Source organism: Podarcis erhardii (genome assembly GCF_964252035.2).
Source record: "Podarcis erhardii genome assembly, chromosome: 11".
NCBI classification, from domain to species: domain Eukaryota; kingdom Metazoa; phylum Chordata; class Lepidosauria; order Squamata; family Lacertidae; genus Podarcis; species Podarcis erhardii.
Window position 1 is genome coordinate 26,949,224 of NC_138501.1, and position 16,296 is coordinate 26,965,519.

The 16,296-nt window shown below is 39.9% G+C and overlaps 1 protein-coding gene across 5 annotated transcripts in view; it reads right to left on the minus strand.

Annotated features, from left to right (window-relative positions):
• Nucleotides 1-16,296, minus strand: part of ADGRV1 (adhesion G protein-coupled receptor V1) — a 251,864-nt gene that overhangs the window by 188,627 nt on the left and 46,941 nt on the right. For all 5 annotated transcript variants that reach the window (XM_081880292.1, XM_081880290.1, XM_081880291.1 and 2 more), the window contains 10 exons: nt 15,132-15,349; nt 12,655-13,398; nt 11,280-11,653; nt 9,673-9,849; nt 9,118-9,298; nt 8,274-8,476; nt 6,811-6,940; nt 5,579-5,656; nt 3,611-3,750; nt 1,708-2,317 (listed from right to left, as the gene is read on the minus strand). In XM_081880292.1, the coding sequence (XP_081736418.1) occupies nt 1,708-2,317; nt 3,611-3,750; nt 5,579-5,656; nt 6,811-6,940; nt 8,274-8,476; nt 9,118-9,298; nt 9,673-9,849; nt 11,280-11,653; nt 12,655-13,398; nt 15,132-15,349 (2,855 nt within the window). The remainder of the gene's footprint in view (nt 1-1,707; nt 2,318-3,610; nt 3,751-5,578; nt 5,657-6,810; nt 6,941-8,273; nt 8,477-9,117; nt 9,299-9,672; nt 9,850-11,279; nt 11,654-12,654; nt 13,399-15,131; nt 15,350-16,296) is intronic.

The following is a 16,296-nucleotide window of genomic DNA, read 5'->3' on the forward strand; positions in this document are numbered from 1 at the left end:
AGCTAAACACCATCATAAAAGCAATAATGTTAAACCCTTAAAAATGCATTCTTTTTTTAATTTAGCTTGTATAATCATAGCTGTACATTATGTAAGGTTATGGCAAAACAAGAAGCTTGATATCATGCTATTATCATCTCTGATCAAGGCCTCTAATGCAAGGATTGTCCCCTGGAGATTGTGGACTACAACTTACATCAGGCATGGCCAGCATGGGAGTTGTAGTCCAACAACAACAAGATTACTATAGGTTCTCCATATCTAGTCCAATGCATAACACAGGGCAGTGCCAAATATGAACTATAATAAACAAAACTTCCATGTTCATAGACAGTGTAACTCTAAATACCTTATGCTGGGGACATACAACTGCTTGTGGGCTTCCAAAATGGATCTGTTTTTAGAAACATGACACTTGCTTAGATGGATCTTTGGTCTGATCCATCATCTCTCTTGTGTATACTAACATATTCAAAGCCCAACAGAAACTGGATTTCATTCTCAATTATGGTATTATTTCTGGGATTCGTATGATGAAATATACATGACAGTTCAATTATCCCACAGAGCTTCATATCTGAATCTTCTCTGCTTATCAAGACTGAAAGGAAATGTAATTAGACAACCTGGGGAACTTTGAAGTGCAAATCAGTATATAATCTTCTAAATAAAGCTGGCTAATTAGCATCCATACTTCTAGACATGCAGACAGACACATGTCCCTAGGTTACAGACTGCAATCTATATGAAAAGAGAACACACAAAGACCACAAGATAAAAGTTATGTAAGGTCCCAGAATGCAAAGGAATCTAATCAGCCATTTGGCAATGCTAGAAAGAAACCTTCTCTATCCATTATGTTTCCAGACAGAGATTAATCCCTATTTGGTGGGTGGGATGTGGAAAGCATCTTTTGTTATACAAGATGGGCACTGACTACTTCCACTGTGAATATAGGGCTGCACTCAGATGTGGGGTTTATTGCATTTTACTGGTTAAAATGCTGGTGATTCTATCTTGATTTGTAACATTCCTTTTACACTGCAGTGTCTTGTCGTGTCATAGAACTGGCTTTTTGATCAATATACCACAATACTGCACCAAATCTTAAACAGTGAGAAAGAGCTGGATGCCAATATACTGCCCCAAATTTTGTCAACGATTCTCCATTGTTCAACACAGTGATGTATTTGGAAATGATGTGACACACTATAATCTTATGTCTTGCAAATGGAGAAAAAGCAGTGACAGAGTCAGAACCCATGGCTTGGTAATTTGAATAGTTTCAACATATTTTTCCCACTAACAGCAAGTATTTTGTTGAGGATCTTGCCATTTGTTTTTATTTGATGGAAATAATGTCATTTGTTTACTAGCCTATTGTTCCTACTATGGCAATGTGGTATGGAGTCATTTACTAGGTGGACAAACTTACCTGGCTTGCAGCTACTTTTTTTTTTAATTATTCCTCTTGGCAGATCTATGTTCATAGTAAATGGAGCTTCTGGCATTAATCAGAAGCAGATTCTGCAATTTTGTTTGCCATGGGGGCAGATGAAAAAAGCAGCTACACAAGCAAATCAGTCATGCGTACCATTGCTTAGTATAATTTCATACAATAAAGCATAATCTAGGTTAGTGGGATTTCAACATTCGTTTACATTCAACTGCTGGAAATCTAGCAAGTCTGGAAATATATAGTCTTACTTGACCGATGTTGGGCTCCTTCCACCAAAGTTACACGAAGCAGCTCTACAAAGAGAGATTCTGACTTCTCTGGTTCACTGTCATCCAGAATAGGGAGCTCTATGGTAGCCTCACTTTCATTGGCGGCAAAGATTACAAATCCTGAAATGGGCAAATAGTCTTGTTCCTGTCTTGCCCTGGCAACATTTGATGGCAGATAGGGTGATTCTTCCTCATCCCCCATGGTTCTATATGTAACCATTACTACTCCCAGGAGACCTTTTAACCTCACTATTGTAAGGGTGATGGTCTTGGCTTCTTCCTCAACTTTGATTGGCCTGTTTTTCTCAGAGAAAATTAAAACTCCATAGGGGTCATCATTTGCAAGAATTGTTAATGTAGCATTGGTGTGGTTTCCAAGACGTCCACAGGAAGCGTTGATGATCCAAACTGAAAATGTCTTGTCTAGTTCTGGAATTTCATCAGGCAAGATCTGCACTGTTAGATGTGCTTTTCTTTGCTCTATATTGAAAGTTATGTTGCCAGTAGTAACTGCTAGATCATCAGTATCATCAGGCACTATGAACCAATGCAAAGTTACCTGGGACAAGGCACCGTGGTTTCTGACAACCTGAAGAACAAAAGGGTAAATTGTTATTGTTGCATTGTGAAGGTCAAAAAAACTTACTCTCAGAGTTGCTTATTCTGAGATGCTCCATGCCACATTACAGCACAGTAAACTGGATCCATGTTGGCCACTTAGGGGCAGCACAAGGAATTTGAGACAACCATGTCACAAACTCCAAATCACTGAACACAACTGCCTTGCTTATGCAGGGTAGCTGAGTTAAGGCTGTCTGTGTTGTTTGCTGCAACCAGAACCTGCTCTTTTTAAACTTAGCAGAAACCTCCTCAATGTTGACGAGCAGCGGTGTGTAAAACTGCACTTTCTGCATATGGACCAAGGTGACACATTTAGAATGAGCAAACAGCAGCCACCACAAACACAGGAACATGGTGCTTAATGCAGCTCAGATATACCCTCAGACATGCACAATCTTACCCCATACATTGAATTTACCGGCCAAATCAGCCTTGCGGATCTAACACATTGCCTCTTCCTCCCCTTGTTTTGACCCCTGACTTCTATGCAATGGTATAAATATTTAGCTCAATGCAAAAGAGGAAGATTCCTGATCTTTGAGTATGTCATTCATGCAGATTTTCCTTCGTAATGCTGAAGCTGCATCAGTGTGACTCTTTTTTGTAGCTATACTTCCTGCATTATACTTAAGCTGTAAAAGGAAACATGATTTTAAAAATGGAGCCTATTTTCTTCTCTTTTTTGCTGAGTATGCTCTTTCATGGAATCACATTAATACGTCCTGTCCCTCTTTCATCTAGGATTACTTCCACCCTAAAGAACAGAAAAACTGATTCACCAGTATAGATTCATCACACAGCCCAAAACTCTTCCTCTGCCTTCTATATCTGTGTTGCCATAGAAGGTCTGTTCACATATTAGACATGGCAGGCCTCCACAGAGAAGTGTCATGCTTACAAAGGTCTGAGAAACTGAAAACCATCGTAGGTACAGCATCCAGATGGGTATCTAAATTTATACAATCCTTTTCTCTAGATAATCAAAGTCATGATATGATAACCTGGAGGCCAATGTATCTTGCAAACAGAGTGAACCAGAGTATCAGTCAAACCAGAGAGCTTGCTGTGAGTGAATCTGAAATCAGATATGCTGTTTGGCCCAGCCAGTCCCTACCACTCAGATCCCACCCCCAGAATCAGGTGTTCCTGCCAACTAAATAAATTTTATTTTTTTGCAAAATTACACAAAGCTCCCCAGCCCTGCTCTAGAGATAGCATGGTTAAATGGGATGCCATGTCTTGTAAACTCAAACTTCTTGACCTCAAGCGTGACTGTTCCACCTCCATCCTCAGGTTCAGATCCATTGACAGAAAGGGATTCGGCACTGAATTCAAATACACCATGAGCATCATCAGAGGCTTCAATAGTGACTATGATGTGAGATGCTATTCCCAGGCTGGCTGTTGATACAAAGGGGGGTGGGGGGTGGAATGATTTACACAATATCTGAAAAGGCACAGATGAAAATCTGAAATGGCAAACTCTTGAATGAATCAATTATTTCAATCAATGTGTGGAATGGTCAATGGGAATCCTGTACTTTATAAATTCTAATAAAATAATTTTTGTTCTTCCCAACAGCATCCAAGTTAGCATTTGAATATGACATTCAATTGACTTATGATAGCTGTTCTCCCTCCCCCCGTTTCCCAATGTCATTACAGTGGAACCTCGGAAGCCGAACACCTGTAAACTCAAATGTTTCGGCTCCTAAATGATCAAAAACCAGAAGTGATTTTCCAGTTTTCGAATAATTTTTGGAAGCCGAATGTCCAGCACAGGTTCTGTGGCTTCCGATTGGCTGCAGGACGCTCCTACAGCCAATTAGAAGCCGTGCCTTGAAAGTCAAATGTTTTGGAAGTTGAACAGACTTACGGAATGGATTCTGCTCAACTTCGAAGGTACATCTGTATTAAAAACATGATTTAACAGAGATTTAGGCTGTAAACCTGCTTATACTTGCTTGGGTTATAGGTCTTTATCCAGACTTGCAACTAAAAAAAATCTATAGGTTTGTTCTTTTAGGCTTATAATTACCAGTCTAAATGAAAACAAGTCACCTTCAGACCTTTACATGCTAAATACATCAAGGTCAGGAGTGGAGGAAGCAGACCCAGCAATGTTTGGATGGGGTCAACATGAGGGACCCCCTTCCGTCTACACACGTTTGCCTTCCCTCGTCCAGGCTGAATACCTGAAGAGGGCTCTCTTTTTTTACATTTATCCAATCACACATTTACAAAGCTGTTGGCCATAGCACTATTGAACAGCATTTTGTTTTTAATAGCTTGGGGGGGATGATTCTGAAGAATTATACTGCAAAAATGAACTAACAGTATGAAACAAAACAAAAATGACACAATCAATACAGGTACTGTCAATCTAAGAAAAAACACAGAGAGAAGTGGTAAAAACTTGCATTTTTGAGTTTTTTTAAAAAGGTTTGGGAAAGTAGAGAAGATAAGCTATCATGAAAATGGAGGAAAGGATCACTGGAGAGAAGACAACAGGGAGGGGAAAACAATACTCCAGATTAAGTGTTTTAATTAGAGTTAAATAAGGAAGGGGTTTTTGTTGGCATTTTATCTTTAAAATCCTTGAAGGAATTATATTCCTAAGAGGAAGTGACAATGTTGTCCTGAAAATGGATTTCATGGGAACATGTTCCTCCAAGTTAATTTGCGAGGAAAGAATAGGTTCCTTTTCTCCTACTGTTGCTTTACATCTGCCTCCTGACATAACTAGGAAAGCATGAAATTTTAAAACAGCAAGACAACATGATCAAAGCACTTCTGAATATGTGTGATTAGTTTTAGACTAGAATACTTGAAAAAAACAAACCAGTCAAAATCAGGTCAGATTTTCAGCTACTGTATCAAACTACTAGTTTCAAATTATATTTTACTTTGAAATGTGACATTACTCAGAGTAAGTCTAAGAAGAAGTTATAACAGGTCAAATGCAACCCAACCTGTAAACTGATGCAGATTTTGGAAGCGGGTACCACTGAAGACAGTGGGACAATTCCAAGAAAAACATGATCAGACTTATAAGGTGATACTTGGTAGAAAGGAATAACACAAAATAATTATTATTTACAAAAAAATTGTCAGTGAGCTGAATCACTGAAGCAAAAAAAACCCCCAACCATCTCATGGAAAACACCATGGCAAGGTATGTCAGTTATGGCAAAACATTTCAGTAGTCAATTCAGAATAAGCAGCTTACCACGTTGATGGACAGCAGGAAGGAAGAAGTCCAAGTCCCCATCACCACTACCACTGGCTTCATTAAAGAGCTCAGCAACTTCAAGGACACACACAGAAATACACAAATATACATACACATACATAAAACGCAGGAGAGAAAAAGCACTTTAACACAACTCTGGAGGAAAAAAACAAATGAAGAAGATATTCCTGAAAAGCTTTAAAAGGCTTTGCAAGCTTACAGAATACTGATAAAAGCCAAGAAGACAGGAGACACATACTATTGATTTATTTCACCCAACTGTGGGTACTGAGGCATCAGTGACAGATACCTGATATTTTAGAAGTGGAAGAGAATATAAGTTTGAAATGACAGAGCCCATAAACAAAAGAGATTGCTGCAAACTTAGTAGGATAATGGGTACTGTAAAAGCCAATAACACAAATGCACAAAAGAAAGGATTTAATAATTAGCTGGCTTTTAAGTATGTTGCTTTTCTGCTTCTTTAAGAAATCCCTCCCCTAATGCTTTTAGGTACTGAATGTTAAGTTTATTCAAAGTGGCGCCTACAGAAAAGAACCTATTCTTGAAGAAAAGCAACATGAGCATTCCTGCAAAAGAAGTTCATGGTGCTCCAATCTCTTATACAAGCACAACAGCAGAACTTAACAGTGACTAGTAAACAGTAACTTAACAGTGACTAATAAACAGCTCTGGGTGATGCTAAAATGAACATGGCAACTAGAGTAGAAGCTCACTGGTAGAGCACCTGGTTTGCATACAGAAGGCCTTAGGTTCAAACCTTGGCATCTCCCGGAAGGGCTGGGAGAGATGCCTACCTGAAACCCTGGAGGGCTGCTGCCAGTCAGTGTAGACAAAACTGTGTTAGATGCCCCAGTGTTTGGACTCAGTATAACGTTCTGTTGTTCCTCCTATGACTTCATATAATTTCATATCTCCCACCATTTAAAAGAATTGCACTAAGGTAAACCATTAGGTGGCAATGATCTCATGCTACCTGGCGTTCAGCCATTCCAACTTTCGATGGAACACTGCTCTGTGTTCAGCAACAATGTTGATACGCAATGGACAAAAGAATATTAGAGATTAGTACTCTACATTGAGGGGGGAGGTTTGAATCTTTGGAAACCTTTGAAATATCAAGCTTCCACGAATGGCCTGGGTATAATAAACTTAAAAAAAAAACCTAACATGTACATGTGGAGAAAAGCAGAACTATGAACCTGTACCTGCTCCATCCGGATTCAGCAGTTCCACTTTAAAAGCCTTTTCCAGCTCAGGGATAGAATTATCTGTAATGTTAACGATAATGTACTTGTATCTTTCTCCTGGCAGAAATTCCAAGGTGCCTGTAATACCCTGCAGTAAAAAGGCTATTTATACTTTTGCTTAAAACTTGCCATTGTATCAGCATGAGTTTACTGATAAAAGAGAAATAATCAGAAATAAACATTACACAGACTCTATTATTTATACAAGCTTGCTTTTATCAGAGTAGATATGCCATGCTGGCAAGAGAAGCCAAGCAGGAGGAGGCAATGATGTAGACATGGCCTCCGGGCAGCAGCATCACTACATAACAACTCAGTGAGGCAGCAAGGACAGCATAGAGGTTTGAGTGGGTTGGGCACATGCCTAAACCATCCCTGACCTCACCACCCTAGTCTGCCCCCTGCGTTCTGGTACACAATAACACCAGGAGGCCAGGTCCACAGGATCCCTCCCCACTGGCTGCTCCTGCACCCCCAACACATTTGAGAGATTATTAGGAGTCTTATTAGAATCCACAGGACAATTGGTGCGTTCTGATAGTCCCCACCCCTTGCCTGCCAAATCACACTTTGATTTGATTGAATATTTGTATGTCCCTTTTATAGAAACCAAGCTGCTCACAACAGTAAAGCATTAACAGTTAAAAGCAGCATTTCCTAATACAGAAAAATATATACAATAAGGATATAATAAATAAAACAATAAAGGTACAAAAACAAACAGTGAAATATGACTCAATGATACTAGATATACGTTGGCAGAAAAAGAAACTCATACAAGATATATGCCAGAAATGTCAATCAGCCTTGCAGCCATAAATCAATCAATCAATCAATCAATCAATCTCCCCCCAAAGCATCGCCCCACTGCCTCACCCAGGAGGCACACACTTCCCTTCTCCAAAAGGCTGTCCTCCTGGGACAGAAACCAGTTCTAGGAATTCAGCTGTAATGGCGAATGAACTGTGACTCCACAATATGCTGGCTGTACTACATAAAGGTTAGGCATCCTTCCTTCCTTCCTCCCTCCTTCAAAACAGCAAGCAAATTGCATGGACAATAAGAAGCTTCTGAAATTGCTTCAGATGCCCAGGCACATGTGCAATGCAGTCAATCAAACCACCTCATGGGTATCATCATTCATAGTATCCAGGGCACAGAACAAGTTTGAGTGTGGCATGAATGACTCCCTGTAACAGGAGTGGAGGCTCCATGGAATCTCCAAATTGGCACTCGCACCTGCTTGGACTCTGGACTGTAAATACTGCCTTTTGTTCATGTCCTGATCAAAAGTTACATACAATTATTACTTTTAAAAGCTCCTGATTGAAGATCATACATTGGATGCACAACAGCAACAGGAAACAGAGAGAGCAAGAGTTGATTCGTATCTGTCACTTCTTTTAGTCTGCTATTCATACCTGATAATCTTGAGGACTGAATGCTGTCAGTGAAACCGTTTTGTATTGTACAAGAACCATTCCTAGCAGGCCTTGTGCTCGAACCACGAGCAACCTGACATGTCCAATTTCTTCCTTGACAGTAATGTGGGGAGCTGTGGTAGCTGGAAGAATTATGTCATCAATGTCCACTGGAGGCTCCCCCACTGAGAACTGCAACAAACCTGGTAGAGACAAGATACAACTCTCATCATGCAGTGAAACAAAGTTGCTAGACTATAATGCTGTTTTGGATTTTAAAATATTTTATTGCTGCAGCAAACACATGTAGTAAACAATCTTTAAAATACAATACTGTAAGCAACAACAGCAGCAGTTTGTCATTTGTTGTAAAAAGGCATAACAACAGCTTTAACTTAAAGCCAGTTTATAATACCTAAGTTTAATTCATAAACATTTGTCATTTGGACATGGCTACATTTTCAAGAGCATGGGATTTAGTCATTCTTTCCCTTCCTTTCCCCTCTAAATGGTTGCACATGATTTTGAATTAAACCAATGTGCCCACTGAAAATAGTTTCTGGTTAGTGTTGTCTCTCTGGCCTTGTTTGCATGCCATATTAAACCACAGTGTAAAACAAACTAAGGGTTGACACAAACAAGTAGTGGGCTGGTATATGCTGCTAGAATTTCTTATGCATCTCCGTACAAATACAGAAAAGTATTTTGGTGAGTGTTTTAAAATACCTAGTAAAAGCAATAACTTAGATATTAATTGTACCCAGCAAATGGGAAAACCAATAAAGGAATGTGGAGATCTTATGCTTAATCAAAACATAAATAATATAATATCTATCACCATTACCATAAGGGTGGTCACTGGCTTTGATGGTAACATAGGTAGTTTCTTTCTCTGGATCTATGCTTGCTCCACTAGTTGGTGTTGAACCTATTTTTCCATCCCCTGCAACAGCAGACACTAAAGTCACCTGGAAATATTCATTCAGCTCAGGAATATCATCATCAAGCACAAACAAATTCAAAACCTGGATACAAAGAAGACAAATTAAATGAAAATGATTGCATTGAGAAATACAAATATGTTGCTGCAATGGTTAATAATAACTGGCCTTTTCCTGTCTTTAAAAACACATTTATAGTCCTCCAAACAGATTATTTCATACACTGCAGAGAAAGCCAATGCAGTCCCATCCCAATATTGTTGGGCTACGACTCCCATCATTCCTGGGCATTGGCCAATGCTTGCTGGAGCTGATGGAAGTTGGGAGTCCAACAACTTTTGGGGGCACCATGTTGGCTAATCCTCACATACAAGACACAAGACTGAATAATATATACAGGAAAAGAAAATGTTCAAAGACTCAATAGATCATTAACTTCAACAAGAAGATGGATTTACCTCTGATCTCTGCAAAGGGAGGAATGTGATCATTCCACTAGTGTTAGCAAAATCAGCAACTGAGTAATTAATGCCATCAGAATTGATCTGGGAGATACTATAATGCACAAAAACATAGTCCAGAGCTCCCCTGGTGCGCTCCACTACACAGGATATAGTAGAACCTTCATCAGCCACCTATAAGGAAATAAGAAGGCTTACAATAAAGTAAAATATTAAGCAAACAGAAAGCTATTTGTTTCGAGGTTTGAATAAAAAGGTAACATCATTTTACACTTGTGATATTCAAAACAATAAAATTTATTTCTGGAACAATCTAAGTTTGTGCATATAAAGGGGGGAGCCCAAAAATATAACTTAAATAGCTATTTTGAGTCATTAGCTAGTGGAAGAGCTTCAGCTACTCCTGCCTTCATTCCTCATCATGCTATTGTCTATATCATATTCTCAAATCCTTTACAGAATCACAACACCTTAAGTTTCTTGTGCAGCCTGTTACCAGTTAACAATGTAGTTATTTATTTGATTTATAGCCTGCCTTTCCTCCAGGGACCTCAAGGCAATATGTGAGGTCACACCCACATTGTATTCTCACAATAACCCCGTGAGGTAAGTTAGGCTGAGAGATGTTGATTGGGTAGCACTCTAAGCATTACACCACACTGGTTCCTCCAGGCACTGCTGCTCCTTATAAAGTCCTCTGCAGCTTATTAAAGCTCAGCTTCATACAATGATAAGGCATTTGGGTTGCTACACACACACAAAAACAAACAAACAAACACACACAACCACTCAGGTCTTTTTGGTTGATGCTCCATGTGACTGCTGGAACATATGCAGTAGCTGATTACATATTTCATCCCTGCAAGTATCTGAATAACTGAAGCATCATTTCCCCCAAGAAGATGTATTGCTGGTATGAAGGATTTTCAGGCAACAAGACCAATATACATTATGCGTAATTTACAAGTGGGTATTAAATTGCAAGTTCTTTAGTTAGACACTTTATCACTTCTCCTCTTTATTGCTGTCCCTAGATGATTATAATAATTACAGTCCTTAATATTTTATAACATCTTAAGAGTGTTCAAAAAATTTCACATACATCATCTCAATCATTCTTACAACAGCTCTCTTAAGGTAGGTCAATGTCATTATTCCTGTATTGCAGATAACAGGATGAGACTGGGAGAAAAATAAGGCCACCTAGTGAGTTGGTGGTTGAGGTGAGATTTGAAATAAGGGGTGTTGTGCAACTATGTTTTACTCAGGGTAGACCTACTGAAATTAGTCATTGCCATTAAATTTAATGCATCTACTCTGAGTAAAACATGGCTCACACTGTTACACATCAAGTCTTAGGCATTCTTAAGCTTCATTTATCTTTGTCGTTGTTGTTATAATGCTACAATTTCTTCAAGCTCAATGTGGCAAACATGGTTCTGCCCATTTCCCCCCATTTTGATCCTCACAGCACAACCTCTGAAGTAGCTCAGGCTGAGAGGGAGTGACTGGTCCAAGGTCATACAATGAGTTCTACAGCTGAATTAGGATTTGAACCTGGATCTCCCATGCCTTAGTCTAGCATTCTAACTACCATTTCCTACCTCCGGAATGCATGCTCCTGTAAAACCAAATAGACCATTGGCATTATCGCTCTTCTGGATTCTCAATGTTCCAGTTGTGTTTTCTTGTGAAATTCGTGCTCCCCCATGAACAGAAATAAGCTTAAGAATAAACAGTTCCTCTCCTTCTTCTTCTTTGTCATCTCTGGCTGAAACAATGAATGTTTTATTGGTTTCTCCCTGTCGGTATTCTAGGTATCCAGATATGGGGTGCAAGTCAGCCCTTGCTGGAGTGGCATGAAGTTCATAAATTTCTTCTTTACTCAGTTTATGTTCATAAAGTCTTACATCTTGCATCAGCCCTGTGTACCTGCTGCTACCATTCATACCGGCACCAACTCTCATTATTCCTGGACCTAGAAAAACATACACAAATGTAAATTGATTTTCATACCTGAAAGGTGATTCAAAATGCCCTTCTTCTCCCATATATGCACCAGATCAAATGCCACCCTTTTTAAAAGTCCCTTTATTGGGATGGATGAATTCGATACTGTGCTCCTCTAGATTTGTTGAATGATAATCATTCATGTTGTATTTCATCACATAAAATAGAATGTTTCCCTTTGATGTATGCTATGCTTTCATTGTATATAAATTACATTCAAACCACAGTTCAAAGCAGCTCAAAAGAGTGCTACTTTGCTGTTGTGCTTCAATATAAAAGAGTTAATATATTGATGACTGCAAAAAACCAGCAACCTGCAGGTGCTACAGGAAACAATGGTTTGATCCTAGCTGGGTTTGTCTAGCCACAGTTAGAACAGGACTAAGTTATGGAATTTGGACATGATGAGGAACTGTGGTTTGTTCAAAGAGGGAAGGGGAAGCTTTCAGTCTGCTTGTGCATGTGAGAAGGAAGAAGAGAGAAGGTGGATAAGCCATGGTTCCCCATTTTTTCTGAATCAGGCCAGTGGCAAAGGGACAATGCAATATTATACAAACAAATATTCATGCCACTTCCAAGGCTGATTAGCACACCTGCTTCTAGCAAACTAGACATGTCTATGCAGTTTGTGATTGAGAATAGAGATATGCATGCAGGAATGGTTGCTGAATGGTCCTGGAGAACTGAAGTCGACATTAATGTTATATATTTATATTATATTTTTAAGAATGTGAACAATCACTGTATGCTATATCCTGTCACTGGCTTGTACAACAACAAAAAACACACAGATAGATTTAATATTATTTTTTGCAAGTATGTTGCTAGATTTCCTGCACAAGAAAAAAATATTTAACAACTGAAAATGATTCCAGTAACTGGAATATGTTTTTTTTTTCCTGAATGGAGTTTGGACCTGTCAAATTCCAGATAAAAAAGAGAAAGGTTGATGCATGACATATTGCTTACCATCAGCAATTGCTTCTCCTTTGAGGCTCTTGATGCCTCCAGCCACAGGACTTCCATCAATGAAAAACTCAATTATGCCATCATCCAGTGTAATCAGAAGGTGGAGCCAAATGTTTTCCTCTAAGTATTTCATGACTGTGATCTTAGCCACATATGTCACGTTTGACGGCTGCGGCATGTAATGAAGCCTTACAGAAACATGAGATTCATTTGTGTGGACTTTCACTCCGTAATACATTGTCCCGCTGCCATCATCCTTCGCCAGGAGAAATCCATCACTATTGGCACTAGGAATCACCCATGCTGAAAATGTGAATTTGGCAAGCGTTCTGTTCTTACTGATGTGGAACTCGGGTTCAATGACCCCAAACGCATCCTCTTCACCACTAAAAAACAAAGCATCTGTTCCAGTGTGATGACGTCGCATGTGAGGCTGTGACTGCACCACATTTGAAAACCTTCCCAGCAACAAGCAATCAATCATTGGAGGTAACCCTTCTTTGAATGTACTGGATACTATTTCCCAGCCAATCCGGACATCTCCAAACGTTCCCTGCTGCCTCAAAACTGTAAAGTTGGTAATGTGGGACATATCATCTTCAGACAGTACATCTTCTGCTATCTCCCTCTCCTGGCTTTTGGGATCTAGGATAAAGACTCCAAAGGGATCGTCATTGAATGGGATCATCACAGTGACAGAAAGGTTGGTTTCAGCTAACTGACCACCAGGACCTGGGAAACCACCTGAAATATTAAAATAAAAGTTTAACAAAATTCTTTATTAACTTCATAATTATTTACATTTCTTTCTAAATCCTATCCTTCTACGAAGCTCAGAACAGCACCCATAATCTTCATCCCTCACATATTTTATCAGTTACAGATAGGTAGCCGTGTTGGTCTGCCATAGTCAAAACAAAACAAATTCCTTCCAGTAGCACCTTAAAGACCAACTAAGTCAGTTCTTGGTATGAGCTTTCGTGTGCATGCACACTTCTTCAGATACACAGTTGATGGACTTCCATTTCATGTGGCTCAATGTGGTGCCTTCCATAGTTCCAGTTACAGATAGGTAGCCGTGTTGGTCTGCCATAGTCAAAACAAAACAAATTCCTTCCAGTAGCACCTTAAAGACCAACTAAGTCAGTTCTTGGTATGAGCTTTCGTGTGCATGCACACTTCTTCAGATACACAGTTGATGGACTTCCATTTCATGTGGCTCAATGTGGTGCCTTCCATAGTTCCAGTTACAGATAGGTAGCCGTGTTGGTCTGCCATAGTCAAAACAAAACAAATTCCTTCCAGTAGCACCTTAAAGACCAACTAAGTCAGTTCTTGGTATGAGCTTTCGTGTGCATGCACACTTCTTCAGATACACTTCTTCAGATTTTATCATCCAGTGAAATTCACAGATGAGTGGGGATTTGAACCCGACTCTTCATTTGGCTACAAAACTACACCTTTCCCAGCCAAAAGTGCAGTTAGTCCTACGTTATTATTTTTGAAATAATTTTTATTAAAGATTTTCTTGAATTACAAAAAAATGCAATGTCACTTTTTTCAGATCATAGAGTCTCTTAGCTACATTCAATGTAAGACAATGTTGTATATGGCATAGGGTTGAAGGCAAAGAGAGGTTGGAGGAGAGAGTGGTGGGGAGAGAGTGGGTGGTAAATTTGTTTATTAATTTTCCTTTTCCCCCCAAATTGGTATATGTGTGAGGTTTTTGTGTCAGCGTCACTTGGGCAGGTTCTCTTTCTCTTTTATTTTATTTTATTTTTTTAAATGACAGCTGAAAGAATTGTAGCAACTAATAGTGGCTAATCAGCAGAATTGAATGATAAAGCTGGCAGTAGTTCATGAGGGGTCTGTGTAGCAGTGGCATCCTCCTGGCAGCAGCACTGTGCTGATCAGGAGCACAGCAGCAGCAAGGCTGGGGGAGCTCTGGGTTGGCATAATTTTATAATGAATGATTTTAGAGTGTTGTTTGTGTTGTACTTTTGTACTGTTTTATTGTTGTTAGCCGCCCTGAGCCTGACTTCGGCTGGGGAGGGCGGTATATAAATTATTATTATTATTATTATTATTATTATTATTATTATTATTATTACCTATGGGGAAGCCAGCTCCCTCAGCCTTGATGCCACCCTTCCATGCCCACCCCCCACTAATCACTGCTGGTTTTATCATTTGATTATCATTTTCTCTAGTAGTGTTCCCTGGAATGTGGAGCATTTTAAAAATAATAAACAATTGGTCTTGTTGTCTATCTACTGTCTACACAATGACTTTCAGTGGACCTCCAGGGTTTCAGGCAGGGTTCTCTCCACCTGTAGATGTCAGGGTCTTCTGCGTGAGAAGCAGATGCTCTATCATTGAGCTATGGCCTTCCCCCATAGTAACTATGTAAGCCAACACTTCTGTGCTATTTCTTCAGATTTGGACAAGGGGACCCCCCCCCCCCGTTCCCAATGTACCTGAAGCATTCACCAGCTTTAGCGTGTAAAATTCATTGAATTCGGGGATTTTGTCTGGAATGGCATGGAGAGTTATAGGCCGTGATTGCTGGCCATCCAAGAACCAGACAACCCCACAGACTTGATAAAACTCTTCTCCTGGGTCCAAAGCAGAATTGTTTTCAAACAGCTGCCATGCCAAGGAAACATTGCCAAAGTGGCCTCTGTGTCTCAGAACCCTGTGCAGTAGATGGACACAAACAAGAGTCATTTCTCAGACAGGTAGCATCAAGAACAACAACAACAAAAATACAGATATAATATGAATGCATTTCATGTTTCTCCACATAATCCATGTACAATACCTTCTTGGGAAGGAAGCAAAGAACACCCAGGTTTTTTTATCTGCATTTGCAGCCCAGTCCTAAAAGACATCTTCAATGCAGTGCAAACAAGGAGGGTGTCATTTCACTCCTTTTAGTTCCTATTGAGGCTCATGTACATACTTAATCAGATAAAGCATTATCATAAAAATCCTGGCTAAGATCCAAATACCTACTTTATGCATGCTCAAGAGGCAATCTGGGCTCTTTCAGTGAAGGCTTTTTGAATTTGTTTCCTTGAGCACAACACACAGACACACACACCATACCATCTGATAAAATTTGCAACCCATTGCACTCCTGGGTGCACAGAACTAGCTAAGTGGACTCTGACCATTATCAGGAGCCATAATCAAAATATAGGACTCTCATAGAAAATCTTAAGTGTTGCACAGGGAATTGACAAGCAGCCATAGGACACCTTCATTGAATGTGCAAAACAAGCAGTAAATGGACTCTCTGTGGTTGGGGTGTGGTCAGTCTGGGCCTGTCATAAGCTCCAATTTAGCCCACAATGTCATTTTACACAAACCACACCTACTTGACAATCAGCTGGTGTGACTTGCAATGCCAGCTGATGGGCAGGAGGGCAGGGTTTTGATTCTGCCTTGGATGCACAAACAGGTCTTGCAGCCAAAACAGGGTTTAGGCTTCCACTTGACAGCTGATGGGCAGGGTTTGGCTTTGTGTTCTATTAGGATCAGGCGCTGTGGTCTAAACCACAGAGCCTGGGCTTGCTGATCAGAAGGTCGGCAGTTCAAATCCCCGCGGTGGGGTGAGCTCCTGGTGCTCAGTCCCTGCTC